The 21,461-nt window shown below is 41.7% G+C and overlaps 1 protein-coding gene across 1 annotated transcript; it reads left to right on the top strand.

Annotated features, from left to right (window-relative positions):
• Window positions 1-13,566: 13,566 nt before the first annotated feature.
• ANKRD66 (ankyrin repeat domain 66) lies at window positions 13,567-20,946 on the top strand. Its single transcript, XM_058555462.1, has 3 exons — window positions 13,567-13,735; window positions 15,511-15,739; window positions 20,712-20,946. The coding sequence occupies exons 1-3, from the start codon at window positions 13,567-13,569 to the stop codon at window positions 20,911-20,913; spliced, it is 600 nt and encodes a 199-aa protein (XP_058411445.1). The 3' UTR covers window positions 20,914-20,946.
• The last annotated feature ends 515 nt before the right edge of the window (window positions 20,947-21,461 follow it).

The raw sequence follows: 21,461 nt of genomic DNA, 5'->3' as shown, positions 1-21,461 counted from the left end.
TGGGATTTACACCAGGGATACAGGGATGGTTCAACATCCACAAATCAATCAACGTGATACATCACATCAACAAAACAAAGAATAAAAACCACATGGTCATCTCAATAGACGCAGAGAAGGCATTTGACAAGATACAACATCCATTTATGATAAAAACCCTCAACAAAATGGGAATAGAAGGAAAGTATCTCAACATAATAAAGGTTATTTATGACAATCCCATAGCCAATATCATACTCAATGGGGAAAGACTGAAAGCCATTCCTCTGAGAACAAGAATGAGGCAGGGCTGCCCACTCTCACCACTCCTGTTCAACATAGTACTGGAGGTTTTGGCCAGAGCAATTAGGTAAGAAAAAGGAATAAAAGGAATTCAAATAGGTAACAAAGAAGTGAAACTCTCACTATTTGCTGATGATATGATTTTATATATAGAAAACCCTAAAGAATCCATTGGAAAACTATTACAAATAATCAACAGCTACAGCAAAGTTGCAGGGTACAAAATCAATCTACAAAAATCAGTTGCATTTCTGTATGGTAATAGTGAACTAACAGAAAGAGAGCTCAAAAAGATAATACCATTTACAATTGCATCAAAAAGAATAAAATACCTAGGAATAAATCTTACCAAGGAGGTGAATGACCTATACAATGAGCACTACAAGACATTATTGAAAGAAGTCGATGATGACAAAAAGAAATGGAAAGATATCCCATGCATGTGGATTGGAAGAATAAACATAGTTAAAATGTCTATATTACCGAAAGCAATCTACAGATTCAATGCAATCCCAATCAGAATCCCAATGACATTCTTCACGGAAATAGAAAAAAGAATACTAAAATTTATATGGGGCAACAAAAGACCCCGAATAGCTAAAGCAATCCTAAGAAAAAAGAACAAAGCAGGAGGCATCACAATCCCTGACTTCAAAACATACTACAAAGCAATAATAATCAAAACAGCATGCTACTGGTACAAAAACAGACACACAGATCAATGGAACAGAATTGAAAGCCCAGAAATAAAACCACACATATATGGACAACTAATTTTCGACAAAGGAGCTAAGAACATACAATGGAGAAAGGAAAGTCTCTTCAATAAATGGTGTTGTGAAAACTGGACAGCCACGTGCAAAAGATGAAAGTGGACCATCTGCTATCGCCATTCACAAAAATTAACTCAAAATGGATCAAAGACCTGAAGGTGAGACCTGAAACTATAAAACTCATAGAAGAAAATATAGGCAACACACTATTTGACATTGGTTATCAAGGAATCTTTTCGGATGACATGCCTACCCAGACTAGGGAAACTAAAGAAAAAATAAACAAGTGGGACTTTATCAGATTAAAGAGCTTCTACAAGACAAACGAAACCAGAATCAAGATGAACAGACAACCCACCAGCTGGGAGAGAATATTTGCAAAACATACATCTGACAAGGGGTTGATCTCCATAATATATAAAGAACTCACACAACTGAACAAGAAAAGAACAAACAACCTGATCAAAAAATGGGCAGAGGAAATGAATAGACACTTCTCCAAAGAAGATATACAGATGGCCAATAGGCACATGAAAAGATGTTCAACATCATTAATCATCAGGGAAATGCAAATCAAAACAACACTAAGATATCACCTCACACCTGTTAGAATGGTTATAATCACCAAGACAAAAAACAACAAATGTTGGAGAGGATGTGGAGAAACAGGAACCCTCATACACAGCTGGTGGGAATGCAAACTGGTGCAGCCTCTATGGAAAACGGTATGGAGATTCCTCAAAGAATTAAAAATAGAGATGCCCTATGACCCAGCCATCCCACTATTGGGAACCTATCCAACGAACCTGAAATCAACAATCCAAAGAGGCTTATGCACCCCTGTGTTCATTGCAGCATTATTCACCATAGCCAAGAAGCGGAAGCAACCTAAGTGTCCCTCGACTGACGATTGGATCAAGAAGATGTGGTATATATATACAATGGAATACTACTCAGCCATAAAAAATGACAAAATCGTCTCATTTGCAACAACATGGATGGGCCAGAGGGTATTATGTTAAGTGAAGTAAGCCAGAAGGAGAAAGACAAACACTGTATGATCTCACTCATATGTGGAATATAAACCAACAGATGGACAGAGAAAACTGTATTGTGGTTACCAGGGGCTATGGGGGTGGGGGTGGGCACAAGGGGTGAAGGGAGTCATATATATGGTGATGGACAAACAAAAATGTACAACCCCAGATTTCACAATGTTAAAAACTATTAAAACATCAATTAAAAAAAAGGCTATATAATATTTCCCTTATTAGTGGAAATTTGGGTTATGTATTAGAAATCTCAGTTATTTAAAATTTTTAATTTTTGAAATAGCACTTCAGTGAATATCCTTGCAGTTAAATTTTTGTGCCTCTTTTTAATTATTTCTTTATGGTAAATCCCTAAAAATGGATTTTCTGAGTCAAAGTGTACACATTTTTATTGCCTTCTAACTCTTTCTCCCTCCTCCATGGGCATCCCTCACCCCAGAATACATTATACTTTCTTGTGGCAAAATTACTTCTCCAAAAATGATGGACCTGTAATCATTTTACTTCCCCATTCAGAAACTGTCAACATTTCCACTGTATACAGTGAGAAATAAAGTTCAAATGTCCTGACATGGCATTTGTGGCCTTCCAGGATCTGGCTTCAAACTCCTTTTTATTTAGGTCTCCCATGTTCAACTCACTTTACACTCAACCATTCCGGACTCCATGTTACTGGTCTGGATTCTGACAGGAAGCATGTGGCATCCTCAAACTGGATTATTTGATGAGTGTTTGATAAAGGGATTGTTTACAAAGGTGAGAGCAGAATGTAGGGAACGCGACAAGGCACAGTGCAGTGCCTCTAAGTAAATAACACTGGGGAGCCCTTACCACCCAGGGGCCTGAAGGGGCATGAGGAGAAAGCAATGACAGGAACCTGATGAGGGTAACTCTAAGGCTGCCTGACAGAAGCTGTCACTTCTGCAGCAAACCCCTGACAACCAGGCAGGAAGCCAAAGGACTAAATATTTCAGCCCCAATTTCCATCCACCCTCCAATCACCTGCTGAAAATTGGCCAGGCCCCTCTGGAACCTAGAGGGCACTGGAGGTTACTGTCCACACAGGTAAACCTCCAGGGTAGTGAATAGCAGAGAGTGGATCTGTTGGGACAAATGGAAGGGACTTCTTCAAGGGAGTTGAGCCAGAGGCAATAGGCCCACAGAAGATGGTAGAAAAGATGAAATGTCTGGACAAGGGCTGTTAGGTGGAAGGGGTGCCAGACACCAAGACAGTAATTCAGAGCCCTCTCATAAGCCCCATCCAAAAGTCAGCATGAGAGGGAGCTTCACAGACCCACATTCAGGTTGTGCATCACTCAGTAGAGGCTGAGAGAAGAACCACAGCTGTGTCTCTGAAGAGGATCTCTGAAGGATGCAAGATGGCAAAATAACACCTTAGAGAAAACATGGCCACCCTGGAAATCCTAACTCCCCAGAACGTGATTTCATAAGCCTGCTGCTAGATTGGCACACATCTCCAGCTTGTGCTGATCAACAGCAATGCTGGAATCCTAGGCCCAGCACATTCTTCTTCTCCAGCCTGATCCCAGAGATGGTCCAAGATGTCCACCAAGGTCCTCCTCCCTGACTAGGCGGCTCCGGGAAAGCTCCTACAAGATGGATATAGGTAGAAGGGAACAAATGACCTGGAAGGAACAAATGGTACCCAACTCTCACCTTCCCAGTCCCAGATGCAGGGAACCCTGGAACTTCCCTGAGATCTGGGCTCTGATAGTAAAAACATCGGGCACTGAATTTGATCACCTCTCTCACTCTCAACTCTCAACAGGAAGTAGACAGACCTAGTCTGAGTACACTTAAGCCCTCTGAGCCTCAGTTTCCTTCTTATAAACTGTCTATATTTCTGACTTGGTATTTGGATTGATGGGATAACATCCACAAAACACCTAGAACAATGCCTGATGCTTAAAGGCATTCAACAAATATTTCACTTCCTTCTTGCCGTTCCCAGTTGCCAGGTCACCATTCTGTATTCCGTCCACCTCACTGTATTACCTCTTTCACAGTATACATTTGAAATGGATCTGCATCATTTTCCAAGCGGAGAAGCCTTAACTTCAATAACTTTTGCCTGTGACTTTGACTCACCGTCTCAGGAGGCAATGTAGAAGAGTAGATAAGAACACAGATACTGCAACCAAACTCCTTGGTTGTCCAACAACCAGCTTTGTAACCTTAGGAGAGTTACTTGATTACTATGTGCCTTAGTTTGCTCTTCAGTAGAATAGGGGTAATAATTATACCTTCCTCACATGATTAAACTTGCTAATGAATGTTAAAGCACTGGGAAAAAAAGCCTATATGGGTTTGTTATTATCGTCTTCTTTAGAATTGGAGGGAGGTGGAAGAGAATCAAATCGCAGTGTCCCGAGCAGGGGTCAACAGTAAGCAGTAGAGATGCAAGGGAGTGGCCAAGTTGCCCAGCCCACACTTGGACTCGTGGTCACTGTGCGTCTACTCTGTATGCTCAGCTTAACTAGGGAGGGGGCAGGTGGTAAGAGATGAACTACAACACAGTAGCAGTGTGACTTTAATTAAAGAAATTAATGTCAGAGGATCTCAACATTCTCATCTAGAAAATGATTTTTGACTCGTGATTTCTAGAGTCCCTTCCTGATGTAAAAATGGCTTTGATTCTATGGAGAAAAGACTTCATGGAAGTCACCTCAGTCAGAAATTGTAGTCCCAGTGCTTGAGCCAGTGTGACCAAAGGTCAATGACTGGCCCACAGATGTTGCCCAGCATACGGATGAGAGACCCTCGAGGGTGGATTTTTGACATTAAGCCCAGATGAAGTTGTTCATTCAGTCACAAGTTCACACTGACAACACTGGAAAGCATTTACCACACAAATCGAGCAGCCCGTTAGCAGATCCTACCACGTGTAGTGTACAAAGAATTAACATTTTTGTAAGATCAGGATTTATCTTATGTTTATGTAGCCTTGTGTGTTATTTGCATCAAAATTTTAAATTTTTTTCGATTCAAAATATACCCTTTTTTAGTAATTTCTCCATTCTTTTTAGTGCAATGGAAGTATTGCACTCACCTCACTCTTGACCTATGAGATATCTTGAGGTCCTTTCGCTTTGGTTGCCTCACTCCTTGGGCAGCTCAAGGATTGTCAAGGAGTTAGGGGCCAGAAACCTATTAGTAGGAGAAGGAAACATGTAGAAGGGGTTATGGCCCCAGATACACGCTGTTTGCCAATGGCGACTGTGGCAACTTGTTACCACCTATCTCCTATTAGATTACAAATGTCTGGAGGGCAAAGCCCTCTCCTTCTATCTTTGCATCATTCAACACATATTAGCTGCTTATCAAATATTTGTTGAATGCAATCGAGCTGAACCAGAACTGTTATGAGGCTTAAAAATCACGATGAGACACTGAGCCTTTTGAGGGTGGGCATGCGGTCTCATGTGCATCATTTCTGGCTTGTAATAGGCATTCATTAAACTCTGCTGTCCTTGACGTGGTTGACTGTTACTCCTTCCAACCACACTCTTCTCCTTTAGCTTCTGTGAGGCTGTGTTCTCCTGCTTTCTCTCCTACCTCCATGGCAGTGCTTCTTAACCTCCTTTGAGGATTCTTCCTCTGCTACCAGGTCTCAGAGTGCTGGGGGGTCTCCTCTCTGTACCCGCTGTGCTTACCTTATTTTACATGGACCTACACCTTTAAATATCACCTATACGTCGACGACTCCCAAATGTATATCTTTAGCCCAAAAGTGGCAAAAGTCTGGACTCCTCTTTGATATTTGGATGTTTTACAAGTATTTCAAACTTAACACATTTGAAACAGAACATTTAATTTAAACTACCCTTCTGCCCCTTAAACTTGGCCCTCCCCTAGTCATCACCACACTGCAAAATGTCACCACCTTCCCATCGAGTTGGTTAAACCAGAAACCCAAGGATCATCCTCAATTCTCCCATCTCCCCCACTACTCATGTCTAATCCGTTGACAAATCCTGTTAATATTCCCTCCTAAATAATCCTTGCTTTCATTCGCTTCTCTCCATCTCCACTGCCAAATACACCAAGCCACTATGCTTTCTTCTCTGGATTTGGGCAATGGCCTCCTCAGTGATCTTTCTGCTTTCAATCTTGACTCTCTTCTTGACGTGTAGCGGCCAATCTTTTAAAAAAATATAAATTGCACTGTCTTGTTCCTTACTTAAAACCTTTTAATGACTTCTTATACTTGGAATAAAATCCAAACTCCTTGCCATGTCCTAGAAGACTGAATGATCTAATCCTTGCCTATGGCTAAACTCATCTTATCTTCTTCTACTTGTCCCAAACCCCACAGACCACCAGCATCCTCTTCTTTCTTATTTCTTAAGCCAAGCTATTTCCCTCCCTCTGCTTGGAACACCTTCCCCAGCTCCTGGCTTCTTCTCTTATGCCAGGTCTCAGCTCAAATGTCACTGCCTCAGGACATCCATGATCACTCTCATTATTCTCTGCCATTGCACGTTGTTTGTTCATAGCACTTCCACAAGTTGTAATTTTACATGTATACATTTATTCGTTTTATTGCTTATTGTCTCTTCTTTTCCTCTGGACTCTAAGCTGAAAGAAGACAGGAATAATGAGTGCCCTGTTCTCCACAGGGCCCAGTGCAGTGTCTGGTGGATATGAGGCATTCAATAAATACATGTGGGAAGAAAGATAGGAGAGAAATGGAGGGAGAAAAAAGAAAGAAGGGGAGAGAGAGAAAGAATGAGAGAGAGAGAGGAAGAAGGAGGAGAAGGAGGAAGAGGAGGGAAGGAAGAAAGGGAGGGGGAGAGAAGAGAGAGGGAAGGAGGAAGATCTTTTAGACCAGCATAATCATAAAGATGGTAGATGCTTAGAGTAAGGGTGCAAAAAGACGAGGCAAGGAGAAAGCACCTAAAGTTTTTCTCCCTCCCTCCCTCCCTTCCTCTACCCTGTGCCAGGTACTTTATAAATTATTTCAGCTACTCATCTTTCACAGCCCTAGGAGAAAGGTGTTACAACTTCATTTTACTGGTGAGAAAAAACAGGCTCAGGAAAGTTCAGGGCCTTGCCCAAGATCTCACAGCTGGTTCAGAATGTCAGGGGTCCATGTTGTCTCCACGACTCCATGGTGGTTACCACACAGCTGACCTCCCTCACAGTGTCCTGTGGACTGGCAATCGTTTTTTCAATTTTTATGTTTTTTGATCAAATGCTTTTTGAAAAGAACCTGTTAGGGACCACACTTGGACTACAGAAGCAGACTGGAATTGCTGACCAGCCTCAGTGCGAAGCAGAGGGGCCGTCCCCACTCCACTAGACAGTCACCACCTGGGGAAGCTGACGTTGATTGGTGGGCTCTAATGAGGAAGGAGGGGTCAGTTTCCATGGTGTGAACACAACAAGACTCCGGCAGCTAAGACTCCTGCCAGCACGGAGCACCTCAGATTTCAAACAAGACAGTAAGTATTTTTACATTAGCCCTGTCTTCAGATGTTTACTGTGGTTATTATAGATCATTTATATTTATTAGAACTTGTATTTCCTGGCTACTTTTTGACACTGAGACACCTGTACCAGAAAGATAGAAATTCACGTGCACTTAATCAAATGTATAAGGTTTCATGTGTGTTTGCTAAATTTTAGTAGTCAGTGGTAAGCTAGTGAATTGTATTTGTTCTCTACAAATAAATTTTTGTTTTTTTTTAAGAAAGCCTCTAATTAATAGTACCATTTATTTTTTAAACAGCTTTATTGAGATATAAATTCACATACCATAAAATTCATAGATCTAAAGTACATGATTCAGTGGTCTTTAATATATTCAAAGTTATGAAAGCATCACCGTCCACTATCTAATTTTAGAACATTTCATCATCCTGAAAAGAGATCCTATACTACTCACAAGCGGTCGCTTCCCACCCCCACCTCACCCCAGTCCTAGGCAACCAATAATCTATACTCTGTGTCTATAGATTTGCCTGTTCTGGACATTTCACATAAATGGAATCATACAATATGTGGTCTTCTGTGACTGGCTTCTTTCACTTAGCACGTTTTCAAGGTTCATCTGTGTTGTGGCATGTATCAGTACCTCGTTCCCATTTTATTGTCATAAAATATTCTGTTGTGTGAATAGTCCAGATTTAATTTATGCATTCATCCATTAGTGGACATTTGGGTTGTTTCCACTTTTTGGCTATTGTGAATAATGCTGCTATAAACATGTGTATACTAGTTTTTGTGTGGATGCATGTTTTCATTTCTTTTTTTTTTTTTTTTTTTTGCTGAGGAAGATTTGCCCTGAGCTGACATCTGTGCCAATCTTCCTCTATTTTGTATGTGGGTCACCACCACAACATGGCTACTGATGAGTGATGTAGGTCTGTGCCTGGGAACTGAACCCAGGCCACCGAAGCAGAGAGCGCTGAACTTAACCACTAGGCCATGGGACCGGCCTCTGTTTTCATTTCTTTTAGGTAGATATCTAGGAGTGGAGTTATTGGTCATATGGTAACTCTATATTTAACCTTTTGAAGAACTACCAAACTGCTTTCCAAAGTGAATGCACCATTTTATATTCCTACCACATTGTATGAGGCTTCCAATTTCTCCACACTTGTTATTGTTGTCTTTTTGATGATAGCCATCCCAGTGGGTGTGAAGTGGTGTCTCATTGTGGTTTTGATTTGCATTTTCCTAATGACTAATGATGTTGAGCACCTTTTCATGTGCTTATTGACCTTGTGCATATTATTTTTGGAGGAACTCCTGTTTATATTTTTTGACCATTTTTAATTATTTGTTTTTTTGTTGTTGACTTGTAAGAGTTCTTTATGTATTCTGGATACAAGTCCCTTATCAGATACATGATTTGCAAATATTTTCTCCTGTTCTGTGGTTGCTTTTCACTTTCTTGAAGATATTGTTTACAGAACAAAATTTTTAAATTTTGGTAAAATCCAATTTATCTAATTTTTTCTTTAGTCACTTGTGCTTTTGTTGTCATATCTGTGAACCACTGCCTGACCCAATGTGATGAAGACTTACTCCCATGTTTTCTTCTAAGAGTTTTACTTTTAGGTCTTATATTTAGGTCTGTGATCCATTTTAAGTTCAGTTTTGTATATGACATGTGGTAGAAGATCAACTTCATTCTTTTGCATGTGGATATCCAATTGTATCAGTACCATTTGAAGAGACTATTCATTCCCCATTGAATTTTCCTGGCAACTTTGTTGAAAATCAATTGACCATAAATGTTAAGGGCTTATTTCTGGACTCTCAATTCTATTGCATTGCTCTATATGTCTATCTTTATGCTACACAGTGTACTTTGTACCACACAGTCTTATTACTGTAGCTTTGTGGTAAGTTTAGAAATCAGCAAGTGTCAGTCCTTCTACTTTGGTCTTCTTTTTCAAGATTGTTTTGGCTGTTCTGAGTCCCTTGCATTTCCATCTGAGTTTTTAGGATCAGTTCATCAATTTCTCTGCAAATAAATTTAGCTACCCATTGAAAACTTCTAGTTGAATTACTACTTATCCATGGAAAGTTGTGGAATTTCCTTGGTAGGAACTCAATTGTGGAATAAATGGGGTTGATTTAAGTGTAAAACTGCTTACAGGTTTGTGTGTAAGGCAAGCAAAGAGGCTTCCAGACACTGATTCTAAAAATGGTTTGGCTTTGCGTGACGCCGGCAGGTTAGAAACCCTCTAGTACTCCTGTTTACTGCTTTGTCATTGATCAAGTGCTCCAGTATAAGAGTTTTCTACTAAAACAAACAAGCCAAAAAGATAAAATGCATCATGTGTCATCTTCTGTTACCTAGCATATGTGTTGAGCACCCACTTCATGCAAAAAGGCATGTCCTTGTCCTACAGACTCAGAGATTCTGAACCACTTTGGGGGAGGCCCAGGCATCTATTTTTTTAAACCCACCAGTGATTCTTACGTAGTCCTTTGGTGGAGATCAATTGCTGCCTCCTTACAGCCTCTACCTTACTTCAGGCCTCCAATCTTGCTCCCCGCTGTCTCTCCCCTGCCTTGTAGCCAGAGAGATACTGCTACTCAAAGTGTAGTCTATGAACTAGTAGTTGCCATGGGGACTTGTTACAAATGCAGGATCTCAGGTCCCATTGCAAACCTACTGGATCAGAATCTGTATTTTAATAAGACCGCCAGATGCTTTATATATACCGAGGCTGATAAATTATGGTCTACAGGCCAAATCTGGCTTACTCCTTGTTTTTGTAGACCCATGATCACCACCTAAGATGGTGGGTCTCAGTGGGCAAGCACTGTGTGCTTCGGAGAGCCAGCTGAGGTGACTCTCATCATTCCTGCTCCCCTGTCCTCTCCCAGTACGTGCCTCCTAAGCCCATAGCTGTGCCTAGCCGCTGCCCAGGTCCCTGCTGGTCACCACCCATGCTTTGGGGACTCTGCTATTGGCAACTGCCAGGCACTGAGCAGTGGAATCTCAGTGTAATCAAGTCACCTTGCCTCCCACCAGCTGTCAACTTGAGGTGGCCGGGCTCTTGGAGAGGAGAGAGGGCATGCTGGGGTCTCTGCCTCACTGAGGCAGAGTGAAAGTGATCATCCCACAGGCCAGGTCCCTCCCCCTGAGGCCAGTTGCTCTTTGCCCTGAGAATGTCTCCAGCTGAGGGCTCCTGGGCACAAAGCATGCTCACCCACTATCACCAACCCTTGCTTCCCCAAGGTGGCCCACCCCTGGTAAACAGGGCAGGAGTCTTTCTCTTGTTAATAATAGTCTTGATTTTGTTTCTTGACCTACAAAGCCTAAAAAATTTCCTGTCTGATCGTTTACCGGACCCTTGGTCTACACATTAAAGTTGGAGCTATGTGCATTTTGTAGAATGTGCTTCTCTGCCACAGATGTTCTGGCCTAAGTTGGGATCCTCCACCACTGTCAGTCCCCAAGATGCCTCTGATTCATCACTTTGGGACCCAGCTTAGGTCACTCTCAGAGAAAAGTGCCTTTCACTTCCTAGTCTTGGTGAATGGTTCTTTCCCTCTGTCCCCAGAAAACCACTCCATCATAACACTTCGGGCGTTGCATGTTAGTTATGTTATTTACTTCTCTTCTCTCCCCCTCTAGGACTGTCCTCATATTTCAGTGTACCTCAGACTCACCTGGAGAACTTACTAGAACACAGGTTGCTAATCCCCCATCCCAGTTTCTAATTCAGTAGCTCTGATTTGGGGCCCAATGATTTGCATTTGTAACAAATTTTTTTTTTAAATTTTTGTTTATTGCAGTAACATTGGTTTATAACATTGTATAAATTTCAGGTGTACATCATTATACTTCTATTTCTGCATAGATTATATCATGTTCACCACCCAAATACTAATTACAACCCATCACCACACACATGTGCCAAATTATCCCTTTCTCCCTCCTCCCTCCCCCCTTCCCCTCTGCTAACCACCAATCCAATCTCTGTCTCTATGTGTTTGTTTATTGTTGTCATTATCTACTACTTAATAAGGAACTCATACGGTATCTGACCTTCTCCCTCTGACTTATTTCACTTTGCATAATACCCTCAATGTCCATCCATGTTGTCACAAATGGCTGGATTTCCTCGTTTCTTATGGCTGAGTAGTATTCCATTGTGTATGTATACCACATCTTCTTTATCCATTCGTCCCTTGATGGGCACTCAGGGTGCTTCCAAGTCTTGGCTATGCATTTGTAACAAATTCTTGAGTGAAGCTGATGGGCCAGCTTTGTCTGGTTGACTTCTTGACCTCTCTAGGTGTTGAGATCAAAGAGACATTCCCAACGGCCCCATCTCAACTGACTCTCTTCTCATTCTTTTTTTCTATCTCGGCTCCTTCTTTGTTTATATCAGTAATTCTCAACCTTTTTGGTCTCAGTACTCCTTTACACTCTTAAAAATTACTGAGAACCACGGAGAGATTTTCTTTATGTGGATTATAGCTAGCAATATTTACCCTATCAGAAATTAAAAATGAGAAAATGTCAAAATGTTTATTAATTCATTTACAAAAATCATAGTAGGCATAACACACAACATAACTGTATTTTTATGAAAAATAATTGTATTTTCTAAAACAAAAAAATGTGAGAAGAATGGCATTGTCCTACTTTTTTTTGTCAAATCTCTTTAATATGTGGCTTAATAGAAGACATCTGGGTTCTCATAATCTGCTTCTGCATTGTTTGTTGTTTTGGTTGAAGTATATAAAGAAAATCTGATTTCACACATGTATAAAGTTAGAAAAGGGAAGAGTATTTTATAGGTGGATATTTTTCTTTGATACTACACCAAAACTGGACAAGTGGTAGTGCTTTAAAGGTTAGTTGGAATCCGAAAAAATCTTGATGAACTTTTCATACTCTGTTCCGCTAAAATCCGCTCTCCTATCTTGAATGTATCTCTACTTATGTGTGATTTTGTGACAACATATACTTGTCATATGGAAACTATTGATTCATAGAGTTATGCAGACTTACAAACATTGACACATTTCGTTATACAATACTTTAAAATCACTTTTATTAAGATGTAATCAAGGGTCAAAATTTAATAAAAATAATTCTTACTGCTTTGGTTTCTTTGGTGAAATGAGCTTTTTTTTTTTTTACTGTGTATGTGGTGGTGAAGAATACCATAACTGCTAGTCCTGTTTGGTGTCACTGCCCACTACCTGGCTTTGTGCTAAGGCATCCACCGGCAGTTTTCTACGTCATTGCTTTTGAATCATCAGGGCAATAATCACCACAGTGAACCAAGGCCAATGACATTTTACCATTATAATGAAAATGGTTTTGACCTCATGGATCCCCTCAAAGAGTCCCAGGGATTCCTAAGCGTCTATAGACTAGAGTTTGAGAACGGTTGGTTTATGGCTTAACGTTGTAAATAATTTTTAGCCATTTTATTTGTATGTTTACATCTTGTCTATCTCCTGAATTGGTGTAGCAATGGTATTTAATTTCCACGGAGTACCTGCTCTGTATTCAGTATAAACTTTTCACACAGACTGTCATTATATCCTCACAACAACCCTGGCAAATTATACCCATTCCATAGATGAGAAAGATAAGGCACAGAATTTCACAACTAACTCAGAGTCACACTACTAGCACTTTGGAGTGAGAAATAGCACTGGAAAGTGATTTGAAGCCAAATAGCAGATGCCAGCCCGTGAGTTTAGCCTATAATCCTGCAGGCAGAGGGGAGCCATTGATCATTTTTGGGTAGGGGACTGGCATGCGGTGACCACAGTAGCTAGGATCCAAATATACACTCGGCAGAGCACGCACACGAAGCAGCCCTGGATGCAAATTTATGAGATAAGAAAGAAAGTAAATGATAAAGAATCCTGTGGAATCACTCACTAGGAATAAAGAATTGTAGAGAATTTCCTAAGTGGCATGTTTTTCCCACAGTTGTTTTTTTGTCATGGAATTGACGCTGACCAAAATGTCAGAGATGACAAAGCTCCACCAAGCTGTGGCCACGGGGAACTACAATTTAGTGAAAAAGATTTTGAAGAAAGGTTTCTGTGACCCAAACTACAAGGACGTGGACTGGAATGACCGAACCCCACTTCACTGGGCTGCGATCAAAGGTGAGTGGGCAATGCCTAGGTAGAATCCATCCCTTGGAGTCCACCATTTGCGAAGTTACCAGTCAGTAGTCTGTGTGAGGCTGTAGAAAGAATACTTCTTGGGAGCTAGATGGAACATTTCAATCCTGGCGCCACCATTTGCTAGTTGCAGTACCTTAAGTATGTTATTTAACATCTCTAGGCCTTAGTTTATTCATCTGTATAATGGGAGCAATAATGCTACCTTGGAGTCTTCTGGTGAGGATTCAGTAAGATAACGAGCATACAGTGCCTATCTAGTGTGCTCTCAATTAATGTTAATCCTCTGCTCTCTTAACCTCTAACAGGAATGGAGCATCATTCCTGTAGTAGCACAGGGACTTTGTCCTGCTCATCACCGTATCCCCCATGCCCAACATGGCTCAGTTATAGAATTGGAGAAGGATACTGGCAAAAACTCAGCCAATGGGCTTGTCAAGGCCTTCGGCAACAGAATGCCATTGAAGAAGGTTAAATAAGAAAGTGTTATAGTCAACTTTGCCTTTTAAAAAGTTGTTTGATTCCTGTATGGAGAATGGATTAGCGGGAAGCAAGGCTGGTTGCAGAGAAATCAGGTGGGAGAATTTTGCAGAAATTTAAGTACGAAGTGATGGTAACTACACTAAAGCACCTTTTAGTGAATCTTTTCTGTGTGCTGGGCATTGTGCTGTGTACTTTGCGTCTGGGGTTTCATTTGTACTTCACAAGCAGCGAGATAAGCGGTAATAGCCTTAATTTACAAATGAGGAGAGTGAGCTTCAGATGTTTGTTTCTTGTCCTGGGTGCCACAGGTAGCAAGCAGTGTTTATTGTCAGGTCTGTCAGGTCTGAACCCACATCTATCTGACTAGAAAGCCTGTGTTCTTCATCTGTGCTAGCTATAATGTAAGAGAACTTAAGTTTTTTTTATTGTGGTATAATTGACATATAACATTCTATCAGTTTCAGGTGTACAATATAATGATTCAATTTTTATATATATTGCAAAATGATCGCCACAATAAGTCTAGTTAACATCCGTCATCATACATGGTTACAAAAGTTTTTTCTTGTGATAACTTTTAAGATCTACCCTCTTAGCAACTTTCAAATATGCAGTACAGTAATGTTAACTATAGTCACCACACTGTGCATTACATCCCCACTACTTAGTTATTTTGTAACTAGAAGTTTGTACCTTTTGACCCCTTTCACCCATTCTGCCCGCCTCCACCCACCCCACCTCTGGTAACTACCAATCTGTTCTGCTTGGTTTTTTTTTTTAGATTCCACATATAAATGAGACCATATGGTATTTGTCTTTCTCTGTCTGACTTCTTTCACTTAGCATAATGCCCTCAACTTCCATCCATGTTGTGGCAAAATATTTGTTTTTGAAACCAGCATTGAGACTGCTGAAAGCCGAGTGAGACTTACCAGTGCCAGCATAGACAGGTGCAGAGTGGCTTGAAAGCAAGATTCCCAGGCAGGGCGTGCGGGAATGGATGGTGGGGGGAGGCTCCTGGAAGAAGTAGAGGGAAAGCTTGGAGGGCCTCAGGCCCCAGGGAGGAGTGAGGTTCTTGGGGTAAGGGTGGGGCACTGAGTCCCCCAGTAAGAAGTGGGAGAATGGAGGAGGGGATGATGTTAGGAAACTGGAGGGGCCTCAAAGGCAAATGTCTTCGTCTCTTTTGTGCTACCTAGGCTGGCTCTGGCCTCAGTCCAGCAGAGACATTTTAATCTTAACCTCCCCCTGTATCTTCTCCTTCCCTTACATCGAAGGGCATGTGGAGGTCATGCAGCTCCTTATAGAATACGGAGCCAGGCCCTGCCTGGTAACTGATGTGGGCTGGACGCCAGCTCACTTTGCAGCTGAGTCAGGCCATCTGAATGTGCTCAAAATTCTCCATGCATTGCACGCTGCCGTCGACGCCCCTGACTTCTTTGGAGACACACCAAAGAGGATTGCAGAGATCTACGGGCAGAAAGCCTGTGTGGCATTCCTGGAGAAGTAAGTTTCATTTTTTTCTAGCGATAGCAAGGTTCTCCGGGTACATTAGAGAACCAGGAGCCTGTGATCAAGGTCTTTGCCGACTCAGTGGTCTCGGGTCCACAAAAATGAAATGAGGAAATCCAGCCAACTGTTGTTTGAGTTGTTTTTTTATTAATTTTTTACTGAAATGACTAATTTGGGGTAGAAACCATATTGTTTTAGATTATGAAAAATCTATTATTTTTAAATTATGCAAAATTATAGTTATACATAATTGTTATAATTTTGATGATATAATATATAATTATTATGACTATTGTTTTAGATTATACAAAAATTATCTCAGATAAGAGAGGTGGGACACCAAATTTGAAAATGGGACATGGCACCAGATTCGTGGACCCCCTCAGATTCTTGAAAAGCGTTCAAACTAGCCACGTGACCTTGGGCAAGTTAAGTCTCCTCCCCGACCCTCAGTTTCCTCATATTTAAGGTGAAACAGGTGGATTCGGCTGTCATCCACAGGGGCCCTTCTACTGTTTAGAACTTCTAGTCATCTGTGAATCTCCTACTCACACACTCGCCAAAGATAAGAACTTTTCTAACATTTGTTAATTTTTCCCTCAGCCAGGCATTCAGATAGAATTAAGTATCAGTGATGTACATGACAGTTATAGCTCTGAGAAGGATGGAAATAAAATTTAGGAATTTATAATCTGGTTAAGTTAATAAGTAAAATCGGGGCTGGCCCGGTGGCATAGGTGGTTAAGTTTGCGCACTCCACTTCGGTGGCCTGGGGTTCGCAGGTTCGGATCCCGGGCGCGGACCTACATGCCGCTCATCAAGCCATGCCGTGGCAGCGTCCCATATAAAGTAGAGGAAGATGGGCAAGGGTGTTAGCCCAGGGCCAATCTTCCTCAGCAAAAAGCAGAAGGTTGGCAACAGATGTTAGCTCAGGGCTAATCTTCCTCACAAAAAAAAAAAATTCAAAATCATAATGAAGATGATTTGGGGAGTAAAGAGGCAGAACTTTCAGTCCTGACTCAAAGACTGTCTCTTCTCCCCAGTCCTGCCCTCATCCCCTACGTTCAATGACCTCCATCCATTGTGGACCTCAATATCAGCAACATTGTTCTCTGAACTTTGTGAAACTCTAACATACCACTGTATGACCGTAGCTCTCTTTCTTCGTTTTACCAGTTCCTGGATCATCACACAGGTATTCGGGTACATCAAGATCTCTTCTCATTTGACTTCTTTCCCTTCCGATCTATCACCTGCTTGAAGGTTTCACTATCTTCCATCTGTCTGCCATCTCGAACACCAGGATACACTGCTTCTTCCCCTCTCCTCCCATTATTCTTAAGTTTCCACCCCTTTGTCCTTCTGTAGCATATAACCCAGAGTTTCCAACCTTGGATCAGTCTTTGTCTTCTCCACTCCAATGCTTGGTCTGCTAGAGAAAAACCCTCAAATCAGTAGATGGGAACTATCAGAAGTTCTAAGATTTCTGTCGTCAGCTGAGCCCTCAGAACAGTTTGGCTATCTCTTCCTGTCCTGCTCCCTCATTGACAATTTCAAGTCCCCATCCCATCTCAGCCTTTTCCTCAGAGGGTATGCTTTCTACTTCACAGAGAATATTGAAGCCATGTGTATACATTTTTAAACCTCCTATGCCTACATATAGTATATACATCTACATGTGATCCTTCTTGCCTTCTTATCCATCCTTCTTGAGAGGTGTTATCCCTCCATATAGACCCTTGATTCAATCCTTTATGTCTCCTACAAGTTCATCATTCCTGTATTCTTTGTTGTGTCTTTCATTCTTTCATGTATTTTTTTATTTAATTACTTTATTGAGATCATATGGCTTATAATATGGTGTAAATTTCAGGTGTACATTATTATGTATTGGTCTCTGTATAGACTGCATCATGTTTACCACAAATAGTCTAGTTTTTGTCCGTCACCATACATATGTGCCCCTTTACCCCTTTCGCCCTCCCCTCACCCCTTCCCCTCTGGTAACCACTAATCTATTCTCCTTATCTATGTGTTTGTTTATCTTCCACATATGGGTGAAATCATAGGGTGTTTGTCTTTCTCTGTCTGGCTTATTTCACTTAACATAATACCTTCAAGGTCCATCCATGTCGTGGCAAGTGGCAACAACAATTTTGTCTTTTTTATGGCTGAGTAGTATATTGTATATTCTCTTCTGTTTTCTTTTTCTATTTCTTCCCTTCACTTCTCTTTGACCTATGAACATATTTAAATAGATCTTATTAAACAAATACACAAACCGTTAGAGGCTCTTCTAATGTCTGCTGTATCTTTCTTCTTCCCTACATTTCTAAGCTACTTGAAAGTTAATCTATGTAATTGTCTCTACTTCCTCACCCACTCTTTAGACTTCTTTCCCCGTTATTGTACCAAAGCAGCTCTCATCCAGGGAGACCCTTGTTGCTAAATCAACGGCCTCTTCTCAATTCACATCTTACCTCCACTTAATTTGGTATTTGATAATTCTTCTCCCCTGTTTTATCTGATGCTACTCTCTTCTTCTACCTATCCGGCCATTTATTCTAATTATTTTTTTTCTTGTGAGGAAGATCAGCCCTATGCTAACATCTGCCAATCCTCCTCTTTTTTTGCTGAGGAAGACTGGCCCTGGGCTAATATCCATGCCTCATCTTCCTCCACTTTATATGGGATGCCACCAAAACATGGCTTGCCAAGAGGTGCATCGGTGCGCACCTGGGATCCGGGCTGGCGAACCCCGGGCCGCCAGCAGCAGGACGCGCGCACTTAATCACTTGCGCCACCGGGCCGGCCCCCCTAATGATTTTTCTAAGCTCCTATTCTTGCATGCCTTTTAGATGCTGAAATTCCTCAGGGTCCTGTCCTTGGCTCTCCTCTACTGACTTTCTCTGTGTAATCTCAGCCCTTCCCTAGTGATCGGTGGGTGGATGAACATAATACACAACCCCAGCGTAGCTGAGGTGGAGAAGGAGTGGTTCCTCCAAGTGGGGGAGTGGGGAGGGCTATTACCAGGAAAAGTTGGTGGACAGTGCTGAGCAGACAAAAACAACAAAGTTCAACCGCATCACGTGTAAGTCATTTCTACTCATCATCATCTCCCACGAGGAACTTCCCTTCTGAGAGAGAGTTTAGAGAGAAGGAATTCTGGTTAAGGGGAAATTAATCTGGACCTTGAAATGTAGCTAAGACCTGGATAATGGAGACAGATTCTTGATTTGGAGTGAAGACACCAAGTTGGAAATGTGCTTAGGTTGTGTGTATATGTGAGGAGGTGGAGGGATAGTGGAGGGATGAGTGCCTGGCTAAGTACAGCATTCATGCTAGAGAGAAGCAGAGAATAAGGTTGGGTGGGTGGGTGACCACAGTGAGCTGGGCAAGCAGATGAATGTGAACTCATCAAGGGGTTGACAAGGTGAAACAGATGCTTTAGCAAAGTCCCTCCTGCAGTGGAAGAGGTGGCAGTGGTGCTGTGCAGGCAGGATTGGAGCACTTGGCCTGTAGGCAAGGAGCTCACTTAAGGAATTTCTTAATACTTCATGTTGCAAGTAGGTGGGCTCCTGGGCTAGGATGATGAAGTGAAAGGATACAAGAGAATTTCAAAAGAAGCCTGGACAGTACTTGACAATTTTCAGAAAATCCTAGAGATCCTAGTGGAACAATTCGACATTTGATTCAGCCTAAGTAGTATATCTCTCAATAAAAAAATATTTTTGAGCCCTACTATGTGCATGGCATTGAACTAGATACTAAAAAGGATTTAAAGATAAATCAGATACAGTGCTGGACATTAAGAAATTCCCTGGCTGGGAGAGGAGAAAACTTATTTACATAAATACCATTTGACAAGGATCAAAAGAGCAGGGCAGAGGAGGAACACCACGTAGTCTGAATACGGAGAGGCCACTTCTTGCTTGTTGGGGGAACGGGGGCTGAGGGACAAGCAGGTTTGCTATCCTCTGAATGCACTGTGCTTTTTATAATGCTTCCCGCTTCAAAGACTCTTTGCCCTGCCTGTACCGTCATCTAGCCTCTCAAATTCCGTTTGTCCTCACATTGGCTCAAATTTTATCTCTGTGAAGTGGCTTTCACCAGTGTCTGAAGCAAGTCACACACTCTCCTTTGGCCTCATATATAAAACGGTAATTTTGTATGCTTCCCTTTGTTTATATGTGCATGATGATCAATTCATCTATTTATTTCTCTATTGATCATCTATTCTATTTTTCTATATCTATCATCTATCTGTATATCATCTAACTATTCTTTCCATAAATATATCTATGCATACAGTACATATGTGATCATGAGTAATTCTTATTTTCTTCCTTATATGTTTCTGTACTTTAAAATTTTATACAATGAACAGACATGGCTTTTATAATTGGGAAAAAGTACAATTAAAAAATAAATGGAGGGCCGGCCCCATGGCTTAGTGGTTAAATGCGTGCACTCTGCTGCTGGTGGCCCGGGTTCGGGATCCCAGGCGCGCACCGACGCACCGCTTGTCCGGCCATGCTGAGGCCGCGTCCCACATGCAGCAACTAGAAGGATGTGCAGCTATGACATACAACTATCTACTGGGGCTTTGGGGGAAAAATAAATAAATAAATAAAACTATTAGAAAAAAAATGGAGGCAAACAGCCTCCCGATAATATTCTGGCTGCTCTATAAATGTGAGCACTTCAAGAATTAGCAGTGTCTTCTTCAAGCTAAATGCCTGTCTTGGATTCTATTAACATCCCACTCCGTGCATGCCATTTTTCTCCATCGCAGAGTAGTTTCTTTAGTGTCTGAGACCTCCCTAAGGGTACACTTGGAAATGCTTGAACTTGGCCTCCTTCCTTCTTGACTGCACCGCTGAATTGCCCAGGCTGAGTGCAGAGGGTAGGAAGGGAGGCTGATCTCCTGTGTGTGTGCTGACAGCCTCTCTCTTCTCTCTCCCAGGGCCGAGCCCGAGTGCCGGGACCACCGCCGCATGGCCAGGCAGAAGGGGCTGCCGCTGGATCAGCGGGACGAAGACTGGGACGCCAAGAAAAGGGAGCTGGAGCTGTCTCTTCCTTCCTCGAATCAAAACACTAACAAGAAAAAGAATAAGAAAAGTCGAGGCCCCACCAGGCTCAGCAATACCAAAGAGAGAAGATTTTGAGAAGGCTGGCGCCCGAGGGACTGGAACCTACGTTTTCTGGTAATAGACTTTCCCTGGTCCAGACTAGAAATTGTTAGGCATGTGTCGTCTTTACGTGATTTTACTGGTGGACCGTTACCCAGTCAGCTTCCCCCAGTAGCTCATGACCTGTCATTCAATCTGGATGTCTTGCCTGGGTGTTTCCTACATGGGCTATCACCTCCTTGCTAATACCTGCTGCCCACAAGAATTACCAGGAGAGGACAAATGTCAGCTACTTGCATTTTGTCACCAGTGATTTGCACTCTCAGTACCTCCTAACCCCCTATTATGCCATTATGGAATTTCAGAGGGCAAAGAGCTCCTCCTAAGAAAACTTGATTGTTTCAATGAAAACAAACAAAAAAGTAACAACAAAATCTCAAAAAGTTCCAAGATAGTTCAATTAATCTAAGAAAAAAAATTATTTCTTGTCACTTAGACCAAGCAAAGAGGAAAACAAATATATCTCCCAGCTTCTAGCTATTTTTTCCTTTGTTGGGTAGAGGCCCACAGTCTCAGCATGACCA

Source organism: Diceros bicornis, chromosome 14 (assembly GCF_020826845.1).
Source record: "Diceros bicornis minor isolate mBicDic1 chromosome 14, mDicBic1.mat.cur, whole genome shotgun sequence".
Lineage (NCBI taxonomy): Eukaryota > Metazoa > Chordata > Mammalia > Perissodactyla > Rhinocerotidae > Diceros > Diceros bicornis.
Note: the sequence above shows the minus strand (reverse complement) of the source record. Positions and strands in the feature narration are given on the sequence as shown.